The sequence below is a fragment of the Podarcis liolepis genome, assembly GCF_965112155.1.
Source record: "Podarcis liolepis genome assembly, chromosome: 2".
NCBI classification, from domain to species: domain Eukaryota; kingdom Metazoa; phylum Chordata; class Lepidosauria; order Squamata; family Lacertidae; genus Podarcis; species Podarcis liolepis.
In genome coordinates, this window is record NC_139555.1 from 54772044 (window position 1) to 54799603 (window position 27560).

At 40.8% G+C, this 27560-nt stretch overlaps 1 protein-coding gene across 4 annotated transcripts; it reads left to right on the forward strand.

The window, feature by feature from the left end:
• The first annotated feature begins 17829 nt into the window (after positions 1 to 17829).
• On the forward strand, positions 17830 to 27055 carry YIPF5 (Yip1 domain family member 5). 4 transcript variants are annotated; one of them, XM_083487833.1, is made up of 6 exons: positions 17830 to 17967; positions 19527 to 19643; positions 21480 to 21652; positions 22412 to 22557; positions 23603 to 23784; positions 25359 to 27055. In XM_083487833.1, exons 2-6 carry the CDS (start codon positions 19537 to 19539, stop codon positions 25519 to 25521), a joined length of 771 nt encoding a protein of 256 aa, XP_083343959.1. In that variant the 5' UTR covers positions 17830 to 17967; positions 19527 to 19536; the 3' UTR covers positions 25522 to 27055. The 4 variants fall into 4 exon arrangements, with proteins under 4 accessions (XP_083343959.1, XP_083343960.1, XP_083343961.1 ...); XM_083487834.1 differs by lacking the exons at positions 17830 to 17967; positions 19527 to 19643 and adding an exon at positions 20588 to 20790; XM_083487835.1 differs by lacking the exons at positions 17830 to 17967; positions 19527 to 19643 and adding an exon at positions 20614 to 20708.
• Positions 27056 to 27560: the final 505 nt, after the last annotated feature.

Here is a 27560-nt window from a genome sequence, read left to right on the forward strand (position 1 = left end):
AACCTAGCAGTTGGAAAGCACGTCAAAGTGCAAGTAGATAAATAGGTACCGCTCCAGTGGGAAGGTAAACGGTTTCGCCAGAAGCGGCTTAGTCGTGCTGGCCACATGATCTGGAAAAACTGTGGACAAATGTCGGCTCCCTCAGCCTGTAAAGTGAGATGAGTGCTGCAACTGCAGAGTCGTTTGCAACTGGACTTAGCTGTCAGGGGTCCTTTACCTTTACCTTTTCTGGTCTTTTAAAATGTCCAGTAAGTGACGCAGAGCAACAGTGTCCTCCCCCAAAAAAGTGGCTAGAGAGTTTATATGCATGGTGTTTGCATGCATAAGAATGGCTCAGCTTTTTTGCATAGTTTGGCTACGTAATTATCAGCGCTAGACATTTGAATGTGGTGTGTGTTCATAAGACTGAAACATAATTTATGCAAAGGCATGATTACTTGAAATTATTTATGCAGAGTTGTGCTTGCAGTTTACAGAGGCTAGCCCCTTTATTAAATTTAAATGAAACATCACAAGTAGTATAGCATTGTATTTTTAGGGGGAGGAAGCAGGGGTGCGTTCCTTATTAACTTTAACAGGCTTTTTAAAAGACCAAAGCAGCTGCTAGGATGGAAGGAGATTGCGGTGTGACCTGTGGCACTGAGTCAGAGGGGGTTAATCCTTCCCTGTGTCGTACCATTTTACCAGCTAATATCTGGCCCACTTGGAGCAACAGCAGCACAAGGAGGGGATGGTGAAAATCAGATTGGATTAATGTTGGATTCCTCTGCTGCATATCATTAAAACTCGCCTTTGCACTAGCGAACAGAGAATATAACCCATAACAAAGAAAACACGTTAGATAAACAGACAGGCCTTTCTATCTAGCCCATCATCATTTCTTAATCCCAGCAGTTACAAGAGAGGAATAATGTCCATTAAGAATAACAACAAATTAAAAACAATTTAAAGGGTAAACAATTAAGTTCAAACCAAAAAAAAAAAAAAAACAATAGCAGGAGCCAATCTACAACTCATATCTGTTCCCCACAAAAAGTCTAAGGGAATGGAATTTTTTTTAACTGGCGCCCGAAGATGAAGGATGGTGTCAGTCGTATCTCAGGGGAAGGGAGTTCTGGAGCTGAGGTGCCACCCTTGAGAAGGCCCAATGCCAGTTGGGCTTGTCTCATTTGTGGGACCACAAGTCGGTGTTCTCCACTGCTTAAGGCAGTGATGGCCAAACTTAGGTCTCCAGCTGTTTTTGGACTACAACTCCCAGCATCCCTAGCTAACAGGACAGTGGTCAGGGATGATGGGAATTGTAGTCCCAAAACAGCTGGTGACCCAAATTTGGCCAACACTGGCTTAGGGTGCCAATTAAATGATTTGAACATTTGAAACATTGATTTCCTTTCCAAAATATTGAAAGCCAACACAACCCAAACTTACTCTAGTTGGTACCATTTCTACAGGCCATAGCTTATCTCCAAAGGCCACAGAGAAACCTAATTGAAGGCCCATTTAAATTTAGTGAGGAGTGGGACTCTACCCCTTTTCAGTCTCCCTTCTGTTTCTCCCTCCTTTCTGTCCCCCCACCCCCGGTTAATATTATAAATTGGCAGACTGGATTTGTTCTTTTTAGCTCAACTAATATTGATGTAATTTGTCAAATAATATTTATTTTTTTATAGTGTAACTTATTATTGGGTGTCATATTTCATAAAGTTCAATAAAATCATATTAAAACAAAACCCCAGCTCACTTCTGAGAATAATTAATTGCAAGTAAGGCAGAGAAACAAAGAAACGAAAAGATTACTCTGGGGAAATGTTCTCAGAACATGCATCATGACCCTGAGTTTGGGACCAGCCCCTTCTTCAGGGGATGAGGACGAGTACTAGGAGTTAGAGGGAGCAGCCCCAGCCCCCAAAACACTCCCCTGGTGCCAGTGGCCCCTCCAGCCCAAGGGTGTTGCATTGCTGTTCTCTGAATCAGAGAACCCCATTGCAGAAAGCCTAGTGAAACCAGAGTCTCCCTGCTACCCCAGTGGAATAAAAGACTGCTAGGCCCTTTTAGCTGAAGAAGCATCTTTCTATGAAGGTAGAGCTTGCAGCTGTGACAGATCTGCTGCTCTTAGATAGAGCTCAGCCTAAGGCTGACTGGTGCTGAAGCAACAGCAGAGCCTTGCTGTCTCACTGAAGAGGTTAGCTTTCACAACAGGAAAGCATACTCGATAGGCATTTCTATTTGAACATGAAATCTAGGAAACCACTGAATCAAGGAATTTAATGGATACTCAGAGTCTACAAGTAATACTTTCAATCAGGGGGGTGAATGCATCACTTTGATTTTAGCACAGTTGATTAGTGCCCATTTTACATCCACATTGCTATCCAAGTAAAAGTTGAATAAGTCAAATTTCAATTAAGGTTGTTCACCAGGAAACTCTTGAAAATCTAGCCAGGCATCTGCTCTAAATGTGTTATGCTACCATGGCACATATAGGCCTGATTCAGATATAAAATGGTGGAAACCATGGTTTCCTGCTACAGCAAGTATTGGGTTTGTGCATGCCTCCTTTCCTTTCCTCCTCTTTTACATGTCAGAGGTGCAGACAGGAAGTATCTTTGGTTAAGAAATCACAATTCCCTGTGATGTCCAAACTCAAGGAATTGTGGCTTGTTGTAGTTCTAATTATTGAACAAATCTAAAGCTAATAACCCAATTTGATCCTGGTTTGTTCTCACTAATTAGAGTTTAAGCAAACCACAGTACTCCAAGTTTAGACATCACAGGGAACTGTGGTTTGTTAAAAACCTGGAAGCAAAGGTTTCTGATTTCACAGTCACTGCTGCTCATTCACATATCAGAAATCCATGGTTATTCAACATATTTGAACTAGGCCATAAGATGCAAGCTGCTTCATAGTACAGGGTGCTCCCCCCCCAATCCCACTGCCTTTAATGCTATTTGTTCCCCAGATCTAACAGACAAACTGTTAAGGGAGTGTGACAAAATGAAGTGAAAATTATCCACTGAAATAAGAGGTTATCTATTGACATAGTGGTAAGACTTACAAGTGGTAAATGTCTACTTAAATGCAGCTGAAATCCTAATAAAAACCTTTCACCACTTAATGGCAGGCTTTATCCCAAACCTGGCAGTCATCAATGTAAGAAGCTTGAGTGCCATAAAATATAATACATTCCAGCAATTTATAGTGTGATATTATACAACTTTGCCCCAGATGCCAAAGAAAAGAATGTCTTCCCCAGCTGTTCAGTGTGGGGGGGGGAGAGCGAGAGAGCAAGAGCACGCAAGCAGTTACAACACAGGGAAAAGAAAGAAGATAAAGCTTCTTCACATACCTTTGAAGCACATCTAAAGCATATCATTTCCATCCAAGAATTATGGGCTCTGGAGTTTACCCCTCACAGAGTTACAATTGCCGGCAACACTTAACAAACTACAGCATCCAGAATTCTTTCAGGGGCGAGGTGTTTTAAATGGATAGTTTGTACTCAGCCACAATGTAAATGAAAATGTGTATACGTGGTTTTGCACAGAAAATTGCACATTTCATTTCTTTCACACCAACTGCCATTCTTAGGACCCAGACTCTCCGAAAAGGGAAGACATAGCTTGTATTGTATGTCAAGATGATACGCTGGTTTCGGATGGATGAATCTTTTGTTAGCAAAAGAAGAAGAAGAAGCCTAGACCAGGGGTCAGCAAAATATGGCCCGAGGCCTGGATGCGGCCCAAAAGGGTCGTGAATCCGGCCTGCGCTGCCATTTGAAAACACCCGCCAAGTGTCTGAGGCTGAAAGGCCGCGTCGGCATTTACCTCAACACGGGGCGGGGCAGGGAGGCAAGCATCTCCAATGCAGCTTTTCAGCAGTGCAGGGACTGATTTGTCAGTCCCTGCGCAGCGCTGAGGTAAACTCCGTTGTGGCCTTTCATTCATAGAGCTGCCACCAACACACCTGCCTCTCAGTGTTATTCTTTGGAGATTCACGCCCAGCCTCAGTTAGTCAATTTACACTGCTGGGAGGTGGGTCACAAAACAGGGAGAGAGCTGGCAGCAGCCAAGCAGTCAGCTCAGGAGCTTCACCCACCCAAGCAGCCTCCCTTTGTTTAATGTTTCTTGTAAATAATTACCTGACATTCAGAAGACATCTTAAGGCAGCCCTGCTCAGGGAATTTTTTAATATGTAACGCTGTACTGTTTTTAACACTGATTGGGAGCCGCCCAGAGTGGCTGGGGAAACTCAGCCAGATGGGCGGGGTATAAATAAATTGTTGTTGTTGTTGTTGTTGTTTGCAGGTTAACCATTTTTTTCCTGTTTAGCGGGTGCTGCTATGGTCTTTTGATTGGTTGCTGTTGCTGTTGCTGTTGAAGAACAGGGGAAAAAATTTCCTGCATTGGCAGGTTTTGTCTTCCCCATAGCAATTCGTCACTACTTTGGCGGTTTAAGGCCTTGGGCGGAATTCTTTAGTCTTTTCTTCCCTAAAATGGGGGGGGGGGGCTGAAGTGATGACTCACACACACACACCCCGCGGCGGTGATTCCAGGGTCCCCTATTAAAAAGGTTGTATTATGGGTGTCACTGGCCATACACTGAAAGATTGTCAGTGAACTACCCTGCGTGCGGGGATATGGGGTGGGCTGCCTGCGTACACATGTCTTGCAGGGCACCCCCATATTCCATTTACCCTGAGGAGCCCCAGTCCCCCCAGCTGGGGGGCTGTGAGGGATACACACCCAATGCCTAAGTCAAGGTCTTCCTACATTTGAGAGTTTAATAAAGTTGTGGCCAAATTTTAATTCCATAACACATCAGAGTCATTATTCCTTTCTGTTGGTCCCTGGGGGCTGGGGCGGTTGCCACCTGGTCACGCAAAGGTGGGATACTACCAGTCTTACAACTCAGGTCAGATCAATTACCACACTTTTGTTATCAAATGACTCGGGTGTGTGGCTTAACAACATGGCACAATCCCACAGATGAGCACAGGGGGCTGACTACTGGTGATGAGATTAGGTGAGGGTACTTTTTCAGAAAGCTGCAGCCTTCATTTGTTTATCCAAATACTTGTAAAATAATTCTTTGCCAGAAGGGACATCCAAAACAGTGTACAATCTGCAACAAAACACTATGAGGCAGTCTTACTCGACCTGGTGTGTTCCAGGTAAAGGGACCCCTGACCATTAGGTCCAGTCGAGGATGACTCTGGGGTTGCGGCGCTCATCTCACTTTATTGGCTGAGGGAGCCGACGTACAGCTTCCGGGTCATGTGGCCAGCATGACTAAGCCGCTTCTGGCGAACCAGAGCAGCGCACAGAAACGCCGTTTACCTTTCCGCCGGAGCGGTACCTATTTACCCTCCTTTGGCAATCTTCACAGAACTTTAGCTTAATGGTTGCCATCAATTTGATTTTAATTAATTTTTATAATGAAATGTTTTTAGAATGTTGCACTATTTTATTGTTGTTGGTTTTTTTTAAATGATATTTATTGGAAGTTTAAAAAATTATAGAAAAAAGAAGTAAACCAATAAAGAATTAAACAAAACAGAACAATACCTTACAACACATCAAAAATAAAAAACAAAAAGCAATACAGGAAAACAACAAGAAAAACAAAAACATTTTTTTAAAAAACAACAACACATCCAGTATTTCCATATCTTTACCTTTCATTTACTTGTTTCATCGACCTTCTCGCACCTCCCTTTTTTGTATTCTAGTTCAATTAGCTATTTCAGCAAATTCTTTCCATCTTTCTCAATTTTTGTTCTATAATTTATCTTAACACCATCTAACCTTAAATTTTCCACTTTGGTCCATTAAGAATCTTTTTTACTTAATTCTTTATAACATTTCTGCTAAAACCATATAGCTTCATTCCAGCATCCTTCTAACATTCATTAATTTTGCAGTATTTCTGTAAATATACTTTGAATTTTTTCCAATCTTCTTCCACCGACTCTTCTGCCTGGTCTCGGATTCTGCCAGTCATTTCCGCCAATTCCATGTAGTCCATCAGCTTCATCTGCCATTCTTCCCGGGGGGGTAGATCTTGTGTCTTCCAGTGCTTTGCGATAAGTATTCTTGCTGCTGTTGTAGCATTCATAAAGAAAGTACTATCCTTCTTTGGCACCAATTGGCCGACCATGCCCAGGAGAAAGGCCTCTGGTTTCTTCAAGAAGGTATATTTAAATACCTTTTTCATTTCATTATAAATCATCTCCCAGAAATTCTTAATCCTTGGGCATGTCCACCAAAGGTGAAAGAATGTACCTTTAGTCTCATTACATTTCCAGCATTTATTATCGGGCAAATGATAAATTTTTGCTAGCTTGACTGGTGTTATGTACCACCTGTAAATCATTTTCATTAGATTCTCTTTTAAGGCATTACATGTCGTAAACTTCATACCTGTGGTCCATAACTGTTCCCAGTCAGCCATCATAATGTTATGATGTCCAACATCTTGTGCCCATTTAATCATAGCAGATTTCACCGTTTCATCCTGAGTATTCCATTTCAACAGCAAGTTATACATTCTTGACAAATTCTTAACTTTGGGGTCCAACAATTCTGTTTCCAATTTTGATTTTTCCACCTGGAAGCCTAATTTTTTGTCCACATTATATTCCTCCATTATTTGATAATAATGGAGCCAGTCTCGCACTCTGTTTTTTAATTTTTCAAAACTCTGCAGTTTTAATCTGTCTCCCTCTTGTTCCAGAATTTCCCAATACTTCGGCCATTTGGCCTCCATATTGAGTTTTTTCTGAGACTTTGCTTCCATTGGTGACAGCCATCTTGGGGTTTTATTTTCTAGCAGATCCTTATATCTTATCCAAACATTAAACAGTGCTTTTCTGACAATATGGTTTCTAAACGCATTGTGTGCTTTAACCCTGTCATACCACAGATATGCATGCCCACCAAATACATTGTTGAAACCTTCCAAATCCAACACATCAGTGTTTTCAAGAAGCATCCATTCTCTCAGCCAACAAAAGGCGGCTGATTCATAATAAAGTTTAAGGTCTGGCAGGGCAAATCCACCTCTTTCTTTAGCATCAGTTAATATCTTAAATTTTATTCGAGGCTTCTTGCCCTGCCAGACAAATCTAGAGATATCTCTCTGCCACTTCTTGAAACAGTCCATTTTGTCCAAAATTTGCAGTGTTTGAAACAGAAACAACATCCTTGGCAACACGTTCATTTTTATCACAGCAATTCGGCCTAACAGTGATAACTTCAAGTTTGGCCATATTTCTAAGTCCTTTTTCACTTCAGTCCAACATTTTTCATAGTTATCCTTAAATAAATTCACGTTCTTAGCAGTCATGTTAACCCCTAAATATTTCACTTTCTTAACCAGTGTTAATCCTGTCTCCTTCTGAAACTTATCTCTCTCAATCACAGTTAAATTTTTCTCTAAAACCTTAGTTTTCATCTTATTCAACTTAAAGCCTGCTACCTGACCAAATTCTTGAATCAATTCCAGTACTCTTTTAGTGCTAGATTCTGGCTCCTGTAAAGTCAATACCAAATCATCAGCAAATGCTTTCAGTTTGTACTGTTTAGCTCCCACTTGTATACCTTTAACCAATTGGTCCCTTCTAATAATATTTAGCAAAACCTCCAGGACCGATATAAAAAGCAATGGAGAGATTGGGCAACCTTGTCGTGTTCCTTTCTCAATCTTAAATTCTTCCGTCACTACGTTATTTACAATTAATTTAGCCTTTTGTTCTGAATAAATTGCACCTATACCATTTCCAAAACCTTGACCAACCCCCATCCCCTGTAAATTCTTCTTCATAAAACTCCAAGAAATATTGTCAAAGGCTTTCTCCGCGTCCACAAATATCAGAAATGCTTTAGTATTAATCTTCACTTGTAGTTTTTCTAAGATATTTATTATGTTCCTCGTATTGTCAGACAAATGTCTGCCCGGGAGAAAGCCCGCTTGATCTTTATGAATTTCTTCTGCTAACACCTTTTTTAATCTTTTAGCCAAAATATCTGCAAAAATTTTATAATCCACATTAAGCAGTGATATGGGGCGGTAGTTCTTGAGCTGTGTCTTTTCAGTCTCTGTTTTCGGTATAAGTGTAATATAAGCTTCCTTCCACGACTCTGGTGCCCTTTTCCCTTCCAGTATTTCATTACAGACTTCCTTTAAAGGTTGTATTAACCATTCTTTCAGAGATCTGTAGTATCTTGAAGTCAATCCATCCGGTCCTGGGGATTTGCCCAATTGCATGTTCTGGATGCACAAAGGATCTTCTATCATCTATGTTTAAGACAGCATCTTGCCTCAAATCCAAACATTTTAATACACTGAAAAAGCACAAGGGCCTCACAGTATCTGAATAAAATATATACATTTGGCAATTAGAATTGCTGGATATGCTCCGAATCCAAAGCAGTTTGGTTTTTTTCCATCCTTGATGGGAATACCGAACTCTTAAGCTTGGAGTAGGGATAAAATAAAATAAGCTTTATTCTTGGCTACCCAATAGATTCCAACCTTCTTTTAATGTTACTAGCCTTTACTTTACTTGCTTTGTGGATGGTTCAAGAAGACGAGAAAACTATGAATTATTCTGAAAACTGATAATAATGTTAAGAAAGTTAATTGAACATCAACAACAGCTTATGTCTCCTCCTTTAAAATAATGGCTGATGGAAGTATGGACACTCCCATAAATATTAAATCTCACCAGAGCAAAAAGTCCTTTTAAAGTTATTATTTCAATTTACCTTGCAACATCCCAGAGTGCCGGGCAAAACCATTAATGGCCTTCAAGAGCTTTAAAAACTTACTTGTTCCAGCTGGCCTTTAATTTGGATGGTTTTTAGGTTGGTGTTGTTTTATGATATGGATTTTGATCTTCCAGTTTTAGATTCTTTGGTTGTTTTATTTTGTAAAAAAATACTTTGGTAAAAGCATCCTCAAGCTGCATGGAGCTGTGAGGTGTAGCTGAGCAAGGGAAGGCTGGCCTGAGGTTGCTCTTGAAGGCTGTGTAATTTGCTGCCTGAAAATCAGGCAAGAGTGGTCATGTTAATTGGCCTCCAGTTGGTCTCAAGTGTGTCACATGCCTGTTTTATCCACACTTTCGGAATGAGTCTTGCTCTTGTTACTTTCAGAATTTTGTGTCATTTTAGCAATATATAAGGATTTAAACCACAATCTGGTGTGATCTCACTAAAGCCAACGAGACTGTTCTGGAGAAAGCTTGTGAGAGAAAGAATCTGATTTATAACATACACACACCTGTCCAACAACAACTTTGCTTCCATAGTCACCTGTAATTAATAAATAATACAACAAAACGCCCCAGATAAGCTGAGAACAGCTATGGAAGCAGAAAGACACCTCATTGTAAATCCATACAATGAACTTTGATATTTTTGACATAAAAGCTTAAACTGAAGACTTTCTTACTTGTACAACATCGGGTGAAATAAAAGTGTGTATCCCAATGAAAAAGAGTTACAGAGTTCACTATAAATAAACATAGTGGATCTGGCATGCTCTATAAGCAAGGCAGAAACACGGATGAGCTTGAGCTTTGCAAGCCATAATAATAATGAATAATATGCTCACTAAGGATGAAATTTGTATCACCTGAACAGGGCTGGGGTAAACTGACTTTGTAGAAATGAAAATGAGAAAGAAAGGAGCTGGTAAGGTAAAACCAACTTTTGATCCATTGCCAATGTATAAGGCAGCTATACTTTCTTCAATATTTCATGTTGTCTCTTCCTAAAAAATTCAGTAGGAGAAACATGAAACATAGCCTTTTTTTCCTTGGGGGCACATCTGAATGTGTTCTCATGTACCATTCCTAATCATATGTTGAAGCTTGAATAGATGAAAGTAATAATCTTTTCCAACACATGGGAACGCATAAGTAGGAAAAAGATATATATGTTTCCATGTTAGGAGCAGTGCAATGCTTTTTCTTTGCACGATCACTTTCAGTTTGAGAAAGATGCTTATCCATAGATGACTCCAAGCACCAAACGACTCACAGTCCTTTGTAGCTTACATAAATCCAGAGATCTGTTTGGGTCACATCTTTGTGTTGTAACTGCACCTAGGGGTTCGATACCAACAGACAAGGGAATCTAAGAATTCAAAGACTTAGAGCGAGATTGCAGGAAGCCACATGCAAAAGAGAATCACATATTCAAGTCATTACTTGATAGAGCTATAACAATGATTTGACAAAACAGATTCATTGGAAGAAACTGGTAAGCTTAAACGGTTGATATACAATGACTTTCTTTGATGATGAACCACAAAATAAAAGGGCACTTGATAGACTTCAGTGGTTATGTTCACAAGGCATACTCAGAAATGATGAGTCTAAGTATCCAGCAGATCATACCTGCACAGTTTTTGGACTATTGGCCAGGAGATAAATAAAGCTGTTGGTTTTCCTCTCAGTTTCAGTGGGTTCATAAGCACCTCGCAGGCCAAAAGCTGATAGAGCTTATTCAGCTTGGAGGGTCACATCTTTTAAACCCTTGGTAGATACTATATGGGACGTGGGTGGCGCTGTGGTCTAAACCACTGAGCCTAGGGCTTGCTAGTCAGAAACAGGTTGAGCTCACATTGCTCAGTCCCAGCTCCTGCCAACCTAGCAGTTCAAAAGCACATCAAAGTGCAAGTAGATAAATAGGTACTGCTCTGGTGGGAAGGTAAATTTCTTGTCCCACCCTTTAAATGTCCTATGTCTGTTTGACATACCCCAGGAATCATTGCTATCACATTTTCCTTTCCCTTAATCCAGATTTTCTTCACTTGACAATAATCTGGAAAGGAGGGGAAAATTCAGAGCAAATTGCAACTAAGAACAAGTGGGGGGTTTGCATCTCCTGTGTGGCGTGGTTCAACTCCACCTACTTCCACTTTCTTCCTCGCTTCCATTTCTGTTTCTGCCTAAACCCTGATTATTTTAGGATGTTGGCTCCATTTTTTATGTTTACTGGCATACATACATACATACATACATATACATACATACCCACACACTGTATATATATTGCAAGCAATCCAAACACACACACACACACATGAGTGTTTGGAGGTAGAGTAAGTAGCGCATGCTCAATTTGTTGTAGAGAAGAGGAGCGTGTACAGAGGAGGTGAAAAAGCAGCGTTAAGCTCCTTCATGTTTTCCTCCTCACATCAACACAATGATAAAAACAGCAGTTGCCAACCTTTATGGGCCAGTGGGGACAATATTTGGAATCCTGTATTGGGAAATTTTGGAACAAGACGGAGACAAATTGAAATTACAGAGTCATGAGAAACTGAAACTCCATTATTATCAAATAATGGAGGTTTACAAACAAGATAGGAAAATTGGCTTCCAGGTGGAGAAATCAAAACTAGAAACCAAATTGTTAGAACCCAATACTAAGAACTTGTCAAGAATGTATAATTTGCTGCTGAAATGGAATACACAAGATGAAACAGTTAAATCGGCTATGATTAAGTGGGCACAGGACATTGGTCATAACATTATGTTTGCTGACTGGGAATGGTTGTGGAATACCGGTATAAAATTTACAGCATGTAACGCTTTAAAGGAAAATATTATGAAAATGATCTATAGGTGGTACATGACCCCAGTCAAGCTAGCAAAAATTTATCACCTGCCTGACAATAAGTGTTGGAAGTGTAAAGAAACTGAAGGTACTTTCTATCACCTTTGGTGGACGTGCCCGAAGATTAAGGCTTTCTGGGATATGATATACAATGAATTGAAAAAGGTACTTAAATGTACTTTCTCTAAAAAACCAGAGGCCTTTCTCTTGGGCATTGTCGGCCAATTGGTGTCAAAGAGAGATAGAATTTTCTTTATGTATGCTACGACAGCAGCAAGAATACTTATCGCAAAGTACTGGAAGACACAAGAACTACCCACTCTGGAAGAATGGCAGATGAAAGTGATGGACTATATGACACTGGCTGAGATGACTGGCAGAATCCGCGATCAGGGGAAGGAGACGGCGGAAGAAGAATGGAAGAAATTTAAAATCTATCTTAAGGACTACTATAAACTCGATGAATGTTAGAATGTTGAGGTTTTGAGAAAGAAAGGGTTACAGTGACATAAGATTAGACTGAAGGAAAGATTAAGAGGACAGAGGCTTGACAGAAATATTTAGAAGTTGCTAAGAAATTTTGGACACTGGGATGCAGAAAGGGGAGGTATGGGGGAGTCTGAGAAACAAGGTTTACGAAAAAGAGGCTATGAAACTATACGTGTTTGTATGTCTTTTTATATGTTTGTATTGTTTTAAAAAGTTTTTGTAAAACTAATAAAAAAATTTATTAAAAAAAAAAATTGGAATCCTGAGAAAGTGTTGAGGGTGCCAATCACAAAATGGTTGCCATGAAAGATTGACAGAATACAAAATGGGTTTCACATCTAAAAGAGTAGAAAAAATTGCAAGCATGGCTCCCATCATTTCCCTTAAATGGAAGGAAAGCATTCACACCAGTGATCATCACCCTTATAGAGAGAAGCTATTTCCACATCTCTCCTGTTTTGAACAGAAGAGTGGGTGAGTGTCCAATGCTGGCATCCAATGAAATGTCCCTTGGTATGGTCTAAGTGGGACTTTTACAGAAGTCTGAGTCCCTTGCACTGCTTCTCCCTTCTGCAAAGCCAGGCTGAAGGAAACAGCCCCTTTCCACTGCCGCCACCACTGCAATTTGTGGAGAACTTAGGAGAGCCATGCTATTGGTACATATTTGAGAAGCCCTCTGTCCTTGTCTGATATTTAATCATACTTTGATATAAGGGGTTTGTTAGAATTTGAGCTTGTACAACTTTCTAGGGTTATGAAAACATTTGTGGCCATCATTTCTTTCCTTTTCCCCCTGTATGAAGGATGTTTCTGCGCATCCTTTGATCAGTATGTCTCACTTGGTTTTACCTCATGCTTAAATCTTCCTTTGTGTGTCAGAAGGATGAGTTCTAGATTCAGGGTTGCCATGATTTATACACCAGAGCAACCTCAGCTTTTTTACACTTCAGTCTATGAGCACTGTATCAAAGCACTTTATCTTGATCCACATAATTTGTCTACAGACAAAATACTGCTTTTGAATATACCATATTTATTTTAAAACACTGTTATTTTATTGTGAGTTGCAGTACTATAGTTTGACACACTCTGTATCTGAGAACATTTATGAAAATCACATTTGCAAAGATTTGAGGGAACTTCAATTTCAAGAAATAGATATCTTATTTTTTTAAGTCAGCTTCTTAACATTCAGCATGCTCTAAAAGCAGTCTAGAGTCAGATTTGTATGACCACAAAGTGACCCCCCCCACTCTCTTGTAAGGGACACCACCCATATGGTTGCTATGTGTTAAACTGAGTGGTTTAAAAAGCAATCTCTCTCTCCAGGGAACTCTGGGAATTGTAACTTTGTAAAGGGAAAAGGGATCTCACAACGCTCAGCTCCCTTAACAAGCTATTCTTCGGGGGAGGCCATGAATGTTCAGAGTGGTATGATGATGTTTTAAATGCAAGGTACAGATGTGCTCCTCCAAGGTTTGAAACATATTAAGAAGTAATAAAGCTTTGCTGTTGGTATTTTTAGACCATTTTTCTTTTTTAAAAAAAAATTCTAAAATGAAAAGCATATTAAAAGGGGGCATATTAAAAGTATCTAAAAAGGTAAAGGACCCCTGACAGTTAAGTCCAGTTGCAAACGACTCTGGGGTTGTAGCGCTCATCTCACTTTACTGGCTGAGGGAGCCAACATTTGTCCGCAGACAGTTTTTCTGGGTCATGTGGCCAGCATGACTAAGCTGCTTCTGGTGAAACCAGAGCAGCGCACGGAAACGGCGTTTACCTTCCACTTTATGGTTATGAAAATGATGTACAGGTGGTACATGACCCCAGTCAAACTTGCAAAGATATATCATTTGTCTGATAATAAATGTTGGAAATGTAAGGAGGCTGAAGGAACATTCTTCCACCTCTGGTGGACATGCCCGAGGGTGAAGGCCTTTTGGAAAATGATTTATAACGAGTTGAAAAAGGTATTTAAGTATACCTTCCATAAGAAACCAGAGGCCTTCCTCCTGGGCATTGTAGGCCAGAGAGTGTCAAAGAAAGATAGAACTTTCTTTTTATATGCAACCACAGCAGCAAGAATCCTTATAGCCAAATATTGGAAGGCACAGGAGCTACCCACGCTGGAAGAGTGGCATACGCAACTGATGGACTACATGGAACTAGCCGAAATGACTGGCAGAATCCGAGACCTGGGAGAAGAGGCAGTGGAAGAGGATTGGAAAAAATTTAAGGACTATCTACAAAAACATTATAAGTTATATGAATGTTGAGAATTTGCTAAGTTTACGGGAAAACATGCTTCAGTATTGAGATTTGAAGACGATGGAAATTAAGTTATGACTGTGAAAAGTTTAAATTCTTAGAATTTATAATTAGATGAAAGTACAAAAACACATGAAACAAGGTATCAATTTGCTGTTTATTTTTATTGTAAAGAAAGCAGGGGATGGAAGACGTGGGGAAGTCCAGTTGATTATGACAAAAGATCTGGAAAAGTGAATTTTCTTTTATTTAATTTCTTCTTTCTTTTTGTAAAACCGCTTTTGTTGTGTTATTGACGATGTATTCTGACCTTGGAAAAAAGCAATAAAAAATTATTATAAAAAAAATAAATAAAGGAAGGTATGGAAGGGCCCCATGTCCTGCCTTAAACCTTGCAGAACCAATCCCAGTCAGTGTTGACAATCAATAGTCTTGGCCAGGTATCTTCAACTTTTTCAGACCAGCACCCACTTTTAACCCATTTGGGGACCCATTTCTTAAACCTTTACCATATATTTGTGTGGTGTTAGTGCTCCTGTTGTGACCCTCCTTGGATCAGGCTGTGACCCACTAATGGGTCCTAATTCACCAGCTGAATACCAGTGGTCTAGACTTAGCAGAAGGCAACAGCCAATGTTCCTAATCCTATAACACAATTACTGATGTTGATGCTATTTCTGTGGTTGATTTTGGTCTGTGTCATTTTGTATCATTTTTTTTTAATGTATGAAATCTTTATATTCTACCGAACAGTCTCCTTCCTTCCTTTGGTCCCCTCACCCTCCCCACCCACAGGTATTCTGATTTGTAGTCAGTTGAACAGTATTTTCATCTTTGATTTCAACGCTAACAGAATAACAATCCAACAATAATGCAATTCTGAAAATTGATTCCACACACAAAAAGGAATCATTATAAAATGACAGTTCTCTAACAATGCTTCCACTGTAAAGAAAAGCTTTTTGTATTCAATTATGAATATATATATATATGTAGGTGCAACCAATTTGTTGGCTTCATTTCCTTCAGTCAAAGTAACATAAAATTAATTTTGCTCCAGGGTTCTCGTTGTAGTTAAATTAACTCTTTGAGGGGTTTTTAAGGTAGAAAAATGTAGAAAGGCATTTAAATCCAGCAGGCTTTAAGAAAGAAAACTCTATTAACTTTAATATGAAATTCTTCTTAGGAACTGACAAGCAGTTCATTGATCTATATGTCTCAAGCCACCTACAGAATTACATTTCTAAATTACTAAATATATCTCTCTAGCAGATAAATTCCTAAAGGCCACGTGTATAGCATGAAGCTTCAATAGATTATAGGAGACAAGAAGACCAACACTAGGAGCCTTGTGGTATCTCCAAAGCCCATGCACTCAACAAAATGCTCCACTGCCAGCAGAAAACTGAGAAATTGTCCTTCCACCTGGAACACAAGGACCAGGAGCATCATGGTGCCCTCAGTGGTGTTCCACCTACCTCCCATGAGCTGATACTTCAGCTATGGGAGCAGGTATGGAGGCCAGTGCTCTGTCACTGGTGGTGGCTCACAGGAGGTGTGGGCCAGGGATCAGGGAAGCTTGGCATAGGTAACCAAAGGAGGGTTGGCTGCACAACTGCACTTGCCAACAGCCCTTCTCACCCCACAGCGGCCATTACATCTGCAGCTGAGCAGCTTACCACCACTGCATCAGGCAAGAGCCACCTTCTCACTGCAGGTCCTCAGCAGCAACTCTGAGGCAGTGGCAAGGCAGACCCCTTCTCCAGCAGTAACATCTGAGTTTGAAGAAGACAGAAATGAAGGAGAGCAGTCAGAGAGGGAGAGCAGAAGCTGAGGCAGCCCATGCCACATCACATCACACCATCAGCATCTACCCCGTCAATACTGAAGGAAGCCCTCTTACACCCAACCATTTTTCTTGCAGGAAATCCACTGCTTTGAACCAGGAAGATGTTCCTGTAAATACAGTGGTGCCTCGCAAGACGAAAATAATTCGTTCCGCGAGTCTTTTCATCTTGCGATGTTTTTCGTCTTGCGAAGCACGGTCCGTCGCAACTGCGCCTCTTCAAGCGACTTTTTAAAAAAAGCGCAAGACATTTTCGTCTTGCGAAGCAAGCCCATAGGGAAATTCATCTAGCGAAGCAACACAAAAACGGAAAACCCTTTCGTCTAGCGAGTTTTTCGTCTTGCAAGTTTTTCGTCTTGCGGGGCACCACTGTAGTTCTTCTTCTTCTTCAGGCCTCTACCTATTTTCAGTGTCTTACTTGGCATTCATGTTCAATGGGTTAAGCAGTTTTACTAAATATGTATCTGAAGTGATGAATCCACAAGGGGAAATTGGAGAACAGGTAAAGTACTGGGAGACTGGCGGCGGGCAAATGTCGTCTCCATCTTCAGAAAGAATTAGGGTCCGCGAAGTAAAGGATCTATGCAACTTACTGACTGGAGCAGGTCAATAACTTTCAGTTTGTGAGCAATTTAGAAGATAATGCTATGATTACAAAGGGCCAGCTTGGTTTTCCTTTAAAACAAGGCAGACTAATCTGAGTGAGAGCGCGACAGGAGCTCAATAGAAAGATGTGGAAACAGCATATCTTTATTCTAGCAAGCCTTTCTACAGTTGAGTGAATTTCTGGCTGGTTGGTGGAGTCCTCGTCAACTTGAAGAAAAGTGGCAAGTGGCAAGCAGGGAAATACTGTGGCTTGGAATGTGGATTCCCCACCTCGGCAAGAGGTTGGGCTAAAATGGCCTTTGAGGCTTCAAACGTCTCTCTAATCCCATCTCCATATTTTTCCCAGTAAAATGAGACCAAGAGTATTCGGTAGACAAAAGAAAAGCGACACACAAAGAGAGCGCTACGTGTTACACACGGCGTCCAAAGACTGCAGGCAAAGCAGATCAGCGCGGTCTGTTCCGAGTTTTATAAGGTCATGTGACGCCAGAGAACTAAGCCAGCATCGCAGCCGCACGAGGGGTTTCCTAAATAAATCCTCCTTATCGGAAATGCCTCATGCACTGAAGAGGGAAAGCGGGCCAGCGCGGAAAGGAGCAATGGGCGCCTTATCGCAGGTCAGCACCTGAGCCAGCAGCGCTTAGTAACTTCAAAGCTCAAAAACTAGAAAGGATCACCGTGAGAAGCAGCTTTAAGGCAAAGCCCTCTATTTCCGAAGAGGCACAACAACAAGAGGGGGTGGTTTCCCTTTACATATGCGTTTGCGTTTGTGTATTAACCGTCCAGCCCGCGAGACCCGCAGGCTCATTCCGCTCTGCGCATGCTCACGGGGCGCCAGGAGGCGGGCAGCCCGTGGCAAGACGCCCACGTTCACGCCGTTCGGGTTGCGGCGCGCGCTGGTTAGGCCGTCCTCGCCTCGTCATAGAGACGCGGGGAAAGAGCGGCTTCCGCTGGAGGAGGTTGGGAGTGAAGACATCGGCTCTGCACTACGCATGCCCCTGTCGATCCGGAAGTGCTTCTCCTTGGGCTGCTGACACGTAGCGTCTGAGCGAGCGGAGGGGTGAGGGGTCTTCGCGGGGTTGCGGCCGCCGGACGTGCGCGTAGCGAAGGGGGTCTGGTGCCCGGGCCTGAAGGTGAGCTCAGGGGGCTCGTCACACCCGCCGCCCGCCCTCTCTTGGCAACCACAGGCGCCGTTGGAAAGGGAGGGGAGAGGCTGGGGGGGGCAGGGATCCTGAGCTCCACTCAGCTTTAAATACACCTCCAGCAGGCAGTTCGCCGAGAGAGGGGACCCACAAGCGGCCCTCATCGCCTCCCCCGTTCTCTGTTGTGTAGCACAAAGGTCTGCAGTGCTGATCTCCCCCCCCCCCGGGTCTGTTCCTAAAGGCTAGTGGCTTCCAAGCACCCGCATCCCAATTTCATTGATGCCATAGGTTGGAAGAAATGCTAAAATGATCCCGTTTAAAGCGGGTTTTAGCGGAGGCAGATAGCCTCGCTCAGAACGTCCTTTTTTGCAGTAATGTCATGCAGCTTTGTGTGTAGTGGTGGTGGTGAGGGTTTTCCCCTCCGGTTGTCTTTCTTGGATAAATTGAAATGATTTATTATGGATAAAACATGGTGGGTGGTGGCTACATATGCCCTGGCATATTTCTCAGTGCAGTGATGGCAGTGTAGAACCTGCCAGGGGGCGGGATCTAGAGTGCTACAAATGCTCTGGGGTATAATTAACAACAAACTGGTTTAAAGAGGTTTTGTTTTAGAGAAGAGCGGTAGCTGAGTGGTAGAGCATATGCACTGCATGTACATGATTCCATATTCAGATCTAGTTTAAAGGTCCTTGAGTAGCAGGGCTAAACTAGCCTTTCCCAGCCTGGTGTCCAGCATGGCTAATGGGCATTGTGAAACAGCTGGAGGAGAGCACCACATTGAGAATGGCTGGACAGTGCAGAGCCAGATGTGTCAGTAGTCCTACTTGGATACAGAATCTGAGACACTGCCTATTCTAAGTTAACATACTTCTAGTATTTCACTTGAAGTTACAGGCATACCATTTTTCAAGAGGTCCTGTATATGCCACTTACTATTTGATTTGGCAATACAGTAGTATCTTTTTGCACTTAATTGATTTCTTTTCTAAGAGCCTTTTTATATCTGTGATTATTAGAACATGTAGTGCTAGAAACGAAGATATGAAAGCTAGGAGCTAAATGACACATTAAACTTATGTTTAATTATGGGTGCAACAACAGAATGTCTAGGCATGCTTTTTATAACAAGAATACAAAGCTAAAAATGAATGCACTGCAGCTAAAATATTATGTTCATTTTTCACATGGTCTAGTCCTTCCTATGCCCACCCCCTAATATTTTTAAGAGGGTCTCTTCTCCAGTCTTCAGAGAGTAGATAGAAGTGGGGAGACAGAAAAAGGTCCCCATTTCCTTCCACTCTGCAGTTTTAATCTGAAATCTTAGGCCCAGAACTCAGAAACTGTTTGTGCTAATGAAATTCTCTGTCTCAAAATGCACCTAGAACAATGGGGGTTTCGAACACTGAGAACATGTGCTGTTGTAGTGGTAGGGCTTTGTATTCTGCTTGAAGGAGCTTCAGAATTACCAGCTGCATCTTAGGAGTGAAGATATAATTAGTTGAATTGTGTTAACTTTTGAATACATTGAAATGTAATTTATTTTGCAGACAGATTGCAATGTCTGGGTTCGACAACTTCAATACAGATTTCTATCAAACAAGTTACAGCATTGATGATCAAGCACAGTCCTATGGAGGAGACTATGCAGGAGGAACATACAACAAGTAACTTGAGTTTCTTTTATTCTTTTAGTAATCATAATAAAAAAAGAAAATGAAAAATGTAGAAATTATTTAATTCCTTAAGATAAACATAGGACATTGGTGCCATAAGCATAAGCCAGTTTTTATATGCAAGTAGAGTGTTTAAAAGTTGGATGCTTGTAAACATTCACTGTTACTAATAAAACTACAATGCTCTTTAATTACACTTTGCTCCAGTTCATAAAAATTCACATTTAGTCCAATACATTTTATACTGCTATAAGTAGCTCATATATAGAGAGCCCTGTTTATGTATCACCAGTTCATTAATAGCAGGTCTTGTACTTTACTTACCAAAAACTTTGTAAATAAGCCCATCAGTGTTACCAGCCTGCACATTATTCTGCTTACATTTTCTAGCTGGCTGCCATGGACAAGAAGTCTTATTTTCAGCTATCCTTGAAATGCAAGCTACTACATAAGCCATTCGTTTTTAGTGGATTGGTTTTAAAAAAGGAAATGGGGGGGGGGGGGAGTCTACAGCCAAGCAGAGGAAGAGACTTTTTTTTATTGTGGCTAGCACAGAAACCAAGGGGGAAAGGGGACTTTGCGATCTTGCCCTCTTCCACCAACCTACACTCACCTGCATGGAATTTCTTGTTGCCTGTGGCAGCCTGGCAGCCAGTCATTTTATTCAATGCAAGCCTGTCTTATAAGGTTTAAAGAGCAGTGAGCCTTAAAATGAATAAATACAATGCATCACTTAGAATGTGTTCTTAGAACCCAATTCTGGATAGGTTCTGCATTCTTGTCTGTGAAGAAGCTTGCTTAGAAATTAGGGGAAAGTACAAATACAAACAACCCAGAAGGCCAGTTGTGGTGGTTTGTGTCATAATGGGTACCAGGTCATTGTGCATGTCACAGGTGTTAAAACAAATGCTACTATCCACTTGATTCATCCAACTCTTTAGAATAGGAGAGTAAGGTGACTTAGATTAGGTCCTCATTTAAGGTCCGGAAATATGTTGGACTACATTAAGGAACTTGTAACCAAGCCTTGACAACAATCTTAGTAATATAATCTGAGTATGCAGTTGGATTTGTCTGGAAGTGATCATTGAAGGGGATGGGGGCGAGGAGAGAAATTGTCAGGAACATTTGACAGGAGGCAAGCACTGTACAAATGATGGCTTAAAAAAAGGAAACAAGGTTTTAATAGGACTGATAGTTGTGAGGCATTCCAAACCATTGAATTCCAGATAAACAGTGGTAGAGTTCTTTCTGCTTCTCCTTTACATGTTGTCGGAATATATTCGTACAGCCATCTTCTAGAAATTGCGTTCCAAGAATTCATGTCTGCAGTGTTGTATTCATTGATATTGTATAAAGGTAAAGGTACCCCTGACCATTAGGGGTTGCACGCTCATCTTGCTCTATAGGCCGAGGGTGCCGGTGTTTGTCCGCAAACAGCTTCCGGGTCATGTGGCGAGCATGACTAAACTGCTTCTGGTGAACCAGAGCAGTGCACGGAAATGCCGTTTACCTTCCCGCCAGAGCAGTACCTATTTATTTACTTGCACTTTGACATCTGTTTGAACTGCAAGGTGGGCAGGAGCAGGGACCGAGCAATGGGAGCTCACCCCATTGCGGGGATTCGAACTGCCGACCTTCCGATCGGCAATCCCTAGGCTCAGTGGTTTAGACCACAGCACCACCCGTGTCCTTGATATTGTATAGGGAATGTTTATATGGAAGTGTCTCTTGTGGAGTAGGTATATAAGGGCTTTGAAAGAGTTTCTAAAATTCCTGTGTTGTAAGCATTCATCTAATACTATTTTTAAAAATTGCTTTCTGCAGACAGTATGCTGGCTACGACTATTCTCAGCAAGGCGGATACGTCCCTCCAGAGATGATGCAGCCACAACAGCCTTACACTGGCCAGATTTTTCAGCCAACGCAAACATACACTCCATCCTCCCCACAGTCCTTCTATGGAAGCAATTTTGAAGATGAGCCACCCTTACTAGAAGGTATGGTTTTTATTTATTGCATATCTATTTATCTGCTAATATATTTGGGGGACGCTATAAAGGAGCACTGACAGCTGATTTCCAAAAGAATACATGCATATATTTTTTAATTTATCTTTACATAGTAAGACAACTGCTATTGAGTTTTGTTAGCAGTTTCTCTGGTCTCTGGTTTTATTCCATTAACTTGCCTCTTACAAACTGCTCTTGTGTGTTTCAAGTGGAAATTAATTACAGGGCTGAGATAAAGTTGAATATGGCCCTACCCCATCCTCCCCAAAAAACTTCTGGGTTTTTATTTTATTTTAAATATATTTCATAGTGGTGCTATGCTATCTTTTATAACACATTCATACCTTGCGAATATTTTTCCACAATTAATATTTCTTGTTACAGCATGTCTAATAGCTCCTATCTAGTGATGCTTGTGACTCATTGTGCCAGTCCACAAACATATTACAAATCTGTTGATTTTTTTGCCTCCCTTCTTTCACCCTTACGTAACTTGTAAGCTTTCCAATTTCTGCACATTCAGATACGATTTTTTATTTCCATTCTCTCACAGCAGGTACTTTCAAACTTTTCCCCAGGGTTTTGCATAGCAGAATTTTGCAGCTGCAACCATATCTAAGAGTTTGTTTGTTTTCTTTTGGGTCACTTCACGTCTTGCAAGTTTATACAGCAATCCCTGACTGCTTAAAACAACATGTTTCCACTGATGACAAATGTTAAAATACTGTTCTTTGTTTGATAATGCAGAACTAGGAATCAATTTTGACCACATCTGGCAGAAAACTCTTACAGTATTGCACCCGTTAAAAGCAGCAGATGGCAGCATAATGAATGAAACTGATATGGCAGGGCCCATGGTATTCTGCCTAGCCTTTGGTGCCACATTATTGCTGGTAAGATGTCAGTGGTACACATATGGGGGTGGGGGGCATCAATCTAAAATTTGTTGGGCAAAAACAAAAGTTGCAAGTTAAGGCATTTCTAGTAGGTGTGGTTTCTTAAAATGTATAAATACATAATGAGGCTGTTTGAAATGCAGAAGAAAAATACAAGAGTAATTTTTTGTGTGCATACTTTCAAAATTTAATAGGTTTACAGAGGCAATGTGGTGAATATGCATGAATGTGAAATATTTTGTTAGGACTTTGATGGACAAGTTTCAAAGAAGCTAGATCTAGTTATACAGTTCTTCAGATGAAAAACTGATGTGGGTGGCCTTTTATTTATTAAATTGTTTCTATGCTTTTGATCAAAGATTTCATGTAAGTATTTAATTCTCAAAGACCAGCTGAAAAGTTTCTCACCTGCCTTCAGAAAGTGAGCAAGGATAAGAAAGAGGATTCAGTAGTTTGTGGGGCTTCTGCAGATAAGGACTGGCTCCTGGGGGAGACACATCATGAGCTGGGTCTCATATAAACTTCTGCACCTGGAAAAGCCTTTCTATTAATTTACAGAAACTATATCTCCCCTGCCCCATTACAGTGCTCTGGTGATGTATGGCTCGGTGCTTTTTGGTTTGGAAAGATGTGTAGACGACAGACCTGGCTGCTTGTGGTCCATGCACTGTTGGGAGTATTTAGCTCTTGCATTGTTACTCATCTGGTGTCTTGGATCCACCCCACCCTAAAAAACATGCACACACAGTTTTTTCTTGCAACATCTTCCCCATTCATCTTTTTTATAAATAAATAAACAACCTAGAGTTGAAAAAAACTATTGTAAACCTAGTAAGTAAAAATACCAAAACGGTAAAGAAAATGATTCTGCCTGTGATCCTTTATTTTCAATGTTAATAAAAAGTAATATTTTCTTTTTCTTCCTCTGATTTTACTCTATTTTTCCCATTCTCCAAATAGCTCAGAGTAAGGGGATCTGATATACAAAACTCCTAATAAGACAATGTGGTTTGAACTTTTGATTGTATTCTCTCCTTTCTAGGCTGGCAAAATTCAGTTTGGCTATGTGTATGGGATTAGTGCAATTGGATGCTTAGGAATGTTCTGTCTCCTGAATTTAATGAGCATGACGGGCGTTTCGTTTGGCTGTGTTGCCAGTGTGCTAGGATACTGTCTCCTTCCTATGATCATACTTTCCAGCTTTGCAATTGTATTTTCTCTACAGTAAGTATTGTCGTCAAATATTATGTTACACTGATATACTGAATGTTACATCTATAAATTCTAGTGGTGGAGAAATCTACAAAAGCAGCTTGTATTAACTTAGGGCTGTGCATTCATCTTGGACACAAAGAGCCACACCTTGTAGATATTAGGATCAGATCAGGTTCAAGGCAATATGAGCTCACCTTGGAGCTTTGAGGGGGCTTCTAAGATTTTGTTTGCCATTTGCTATATTTTTGTAAAAGGGGAAAAAGATGCTCCCCATGAATACAATACACCAGGCAAAGAGGTAGGGGTGTAGTTCTATGACTGACAGCTCTGCTTTCCAATCAAGTGATTTACTTTGGTTCCTTTCTTTTCTGGCCATAGTGCTTTTATTTGGGTGGCAATCCTAGCCCATGTCTTGTTGTGATGGGACTTGTTAGAGCACCACAGCCCACAGTGCCCTACAGAAAGGGAAGGGGGGGAAATGTCCCTTCACTGTATCAGCTCCCAGGTTGGCACAGTGAAGAGACATGGATTAGGCCAAGCTTCCTCAACCTCGGCCCTCCAGATGTTTTTGGACTACAACTCCTATGATCCCTAGCTAGCAGGACCAGTGGTCAGGGATGATGGGAATTGTAGTCTCAAAACATCTGGAGGGCTGAGGTTGAGGAAGCCTGGATTTGGCTGTTTCTGTCACGTGGTGGCAGCAGGATTTGCACGGGATCCGCTGAGCTGGCCCAGTTGCACCCTCTTTCAGGGGGTCCCTCTGGCTGCTACCAGCAAGCTTCCCTGCTGATGGTGGAGCTTCCCCATTGATGTCAGGGCTCCCCGAAAAGCTGAGGCTGGTAGGGCTTGAGCAGAGGGACACCTCCACCTCATCCACAACCTGTCCAGCATGGCAGATGGGAAGTTTGGATTGCTCTGTTGGGTAAATTTGTATATTGCTTTTCAATAAAAAAAATTATAAGCCACATATTAAATGTATAGTAAAAAAAAACACTACAAAGCACCCCTAATATTTGAAAACAATATTTCAAAATATTACTAAAAGACAAGAGGATCAACACAGCAAAATCAGGTGAAAATCAGGGAGTTCTTCAACTTGGATTAAATTAGTTCCCAAAGGCAGTAGTTAAGATCTACATCTTTAATGCCCATTTAAAATCTGCAAGGGCTGTGGCTTATCTGATGTCCTGTAGAATTTCATTCCACAATTGGGGGGTCACCACTGAGAATGCCATTGTCCCCATATTAGCTGGTCTTTCTTTTATACACAGTTATCTCTGTAGGGCTTCAGCAAGCCTTTCTTTTGGGAGGAACGTAGAAAGACTTCCTTTCTTTCTTCCTTCCATTCTTTCTTTACTAGTGGGCGGGCTTAATTGAGTGATATAGTTATATTTTGAAGCCCCAAATACTGGTGGTAGCATGCTTGAGAGTGCTGCCGGATACATATTTTTATCCTTCCCCAAAATATGCTTAAAGCCATAGTAACTGGAAAACCTTTGAAGAATGCACAGGACTGTTTTGACGTGTGTACAGTGATGCGAAGCTGTTACCCAACATTGTGTTTAAATCATTTTGTTTTTCAGGGGTATGATGGGAGTTATTCTTGCTGCTGGAATTATTGGATGGTGTAGCTTTTCAGCTTCCAAAATCTTCATTTCAGCCTTGGCAATGGAAGGACAACAACTTTTAGTAGCATATCCCTGTGCTTTATTATATGGAGTCTTTGCCCTCATTTCTGTGTTTTGAGCTGACTTATCCTTATTGTTGGACTTAAATGGGCCAAACTGAAAAAGCCTTCACTTTTGGGACACTTAAAACTGGGACCAGAAACCAGCTCTTAGTCACTATCATGCAAGGTTAATGCTTGAATTGTCGTCTGGAGCAACAAAAACAAACGAGCCTTTTGTGTTCCTTTTTATAGGACTCTTGAATACGGTTTTGAACTGTCCTGTAATGTCTATACCTTTAATACAGGTTCATGATTATACTGTTTAAAATGTAACATTTCTTTTCCAGTCCAACAGCCTCTCGCAAAATATTATTATTTTGAAAACTTTTGTAGTTCAGAAGTTTTTATAGATAAGAGGAAATGAAACCATGAACTTTACAGTTGCTTTCCCATGGCAGCATGCAACTACAATCCTAAACAAAAGATATACATTCCCTTTTTTTCTACCAGTTTAGCAAACTAGAAAACTATCTCAATAAAACCTAATCTTGAAGCAAAGCAGAATGAGTCCCACATATAACTTTTGAAGAGTTTACAGCACCAACTTAGATTATGTTTTTGTTTACAGTAAATGGTCCAAAAGGCTTTCCAGGCTCAAAGCTACCGCATTTATAAATGTTTCAGTTTGTATGTATTTTGTAAATAGCTCTATCATAATTGTATAAATCTGAGATGTTCACTTTCATACTAAAAAATCAAGAATAGACTTTCAAATGGTTCCCCAAAAACAACCTGTTTCAGAAAGCGGTTTGGATGAATGTTGTCCTACACCAATTAAATTGTCCCCAAATTGCTCTTTGAGAGTGTTTCAATTTGACCTTTAACAATATATCTTCCCAGTAATGTTGTCCAGCCTTGAATAACAGAAAAAGCCTCATTTATTCAAAGGAGGATTTGTTCCTATTGAGCAAATGCTACATTTCAATCACGGTGTGCTTGTATCCAATGTGGTTTATCCAAAGACATCTCTGCATGAATGGAGCATAGCACAGGGCTTCGCCTTCCTCTCCTTTCCCCTTGCACCCCCATGTGTGCTGTCAAAATCTGCTTCAGAGGTTTGGGGAACCCTTGAGCAGATTTTGGGGTCTATGGGAGCTGCTAGAGAGGAAGGTGAAGTTGCTCATGCCAAATGTTGGATTGCACCAATGGCGTTTTATAATTAGGCTTCTTAATTGTAAAGCAAGTGTTGGAATCCTATCCAAAATGACAAACAAGTACTTACTTCACATGAAAAACTTGCATGTCTCTGAGAAAGTAATAATTTTGTCATCCTTTGTTGAGAAATGGAAGTAGCTAACAGTATCTCGCAAGTCTTGATTTTGTCATAGTGGTACAGATTTTGAGTATCCCATTGGATAATATCGGTGAACCAGTGTAACTTAACAAATCAGCCTCCTTGTCAGCAAATACCTGGTCATACACTAGTTTTTGCTCCTTTCCATGGCTCTTCACAATTCTCCATGTGATCTGTTTTCATGTAGCCCAGAGTTGTTGGCTAAACACTTTAAATAAATGTTGTGCAAGAAATTCAGATAACTTTGCACATTCAAATCTTGGGTATTTGCAAATTAAATTCTGTGCTTTGGCAGTTTTTCCTCTGAAATATATATATTGATCTTTCATTAGTTGTATTTTAGCAGAGAATGGACGGGACAATTTTTTTCCAGAATTTGACCATGATAGGGGAGCAGTCCTCAGATTCATATCCATTCTCCCCAAATTGAAAAATAATCTACCTGTGGGTAGCAGGTTCAATGAGATGCATGGTAAGGATACATTTCCAGCTTCTTCCACTTATAGCTTAAAATTTGAGTCTCTAATGCCTCAATCTTTCTTGAATTGAACACAGGTCTGCAATGAATGGTTTCTCTCTGTGTGATTCTTTATTTTCTAACTTAAAAGATATCTAATTTTCATGTAATATTTCCTACCATTCCACTGAGTGATATCCAATGTACCATACATTGAAAAATGTTTTAAGAAATCATTGGAAGGTAAAATTAACCAAGGAAGGCTCTGCAACGAGAAATCTGCACAATAAGTAGGCTAGCTATTA

Coding starts and splice junctions, on each gene's coding strand:
- YIPF5 (XM_083487833.1), top strand. CDS start 19,537: ATGTCTGGGTTCGACAACTTCAATACAGATTTCTATCAAACAAGTTAC. Junction 19,644..21,479: donor GCAGGAGGAACATACAACAA/GTAACTTGAGTT, acceptor TGCTTTCTGCAG/ACAGTATGCTGGCTACGACT. Junction 22,558..23,602: donor TTGGTGCCACATTATTGCTG/GTAAGATGTCAG, acceptor TCTCCTTTCTAG/GCTGGCAAAATTCAGTTTGG.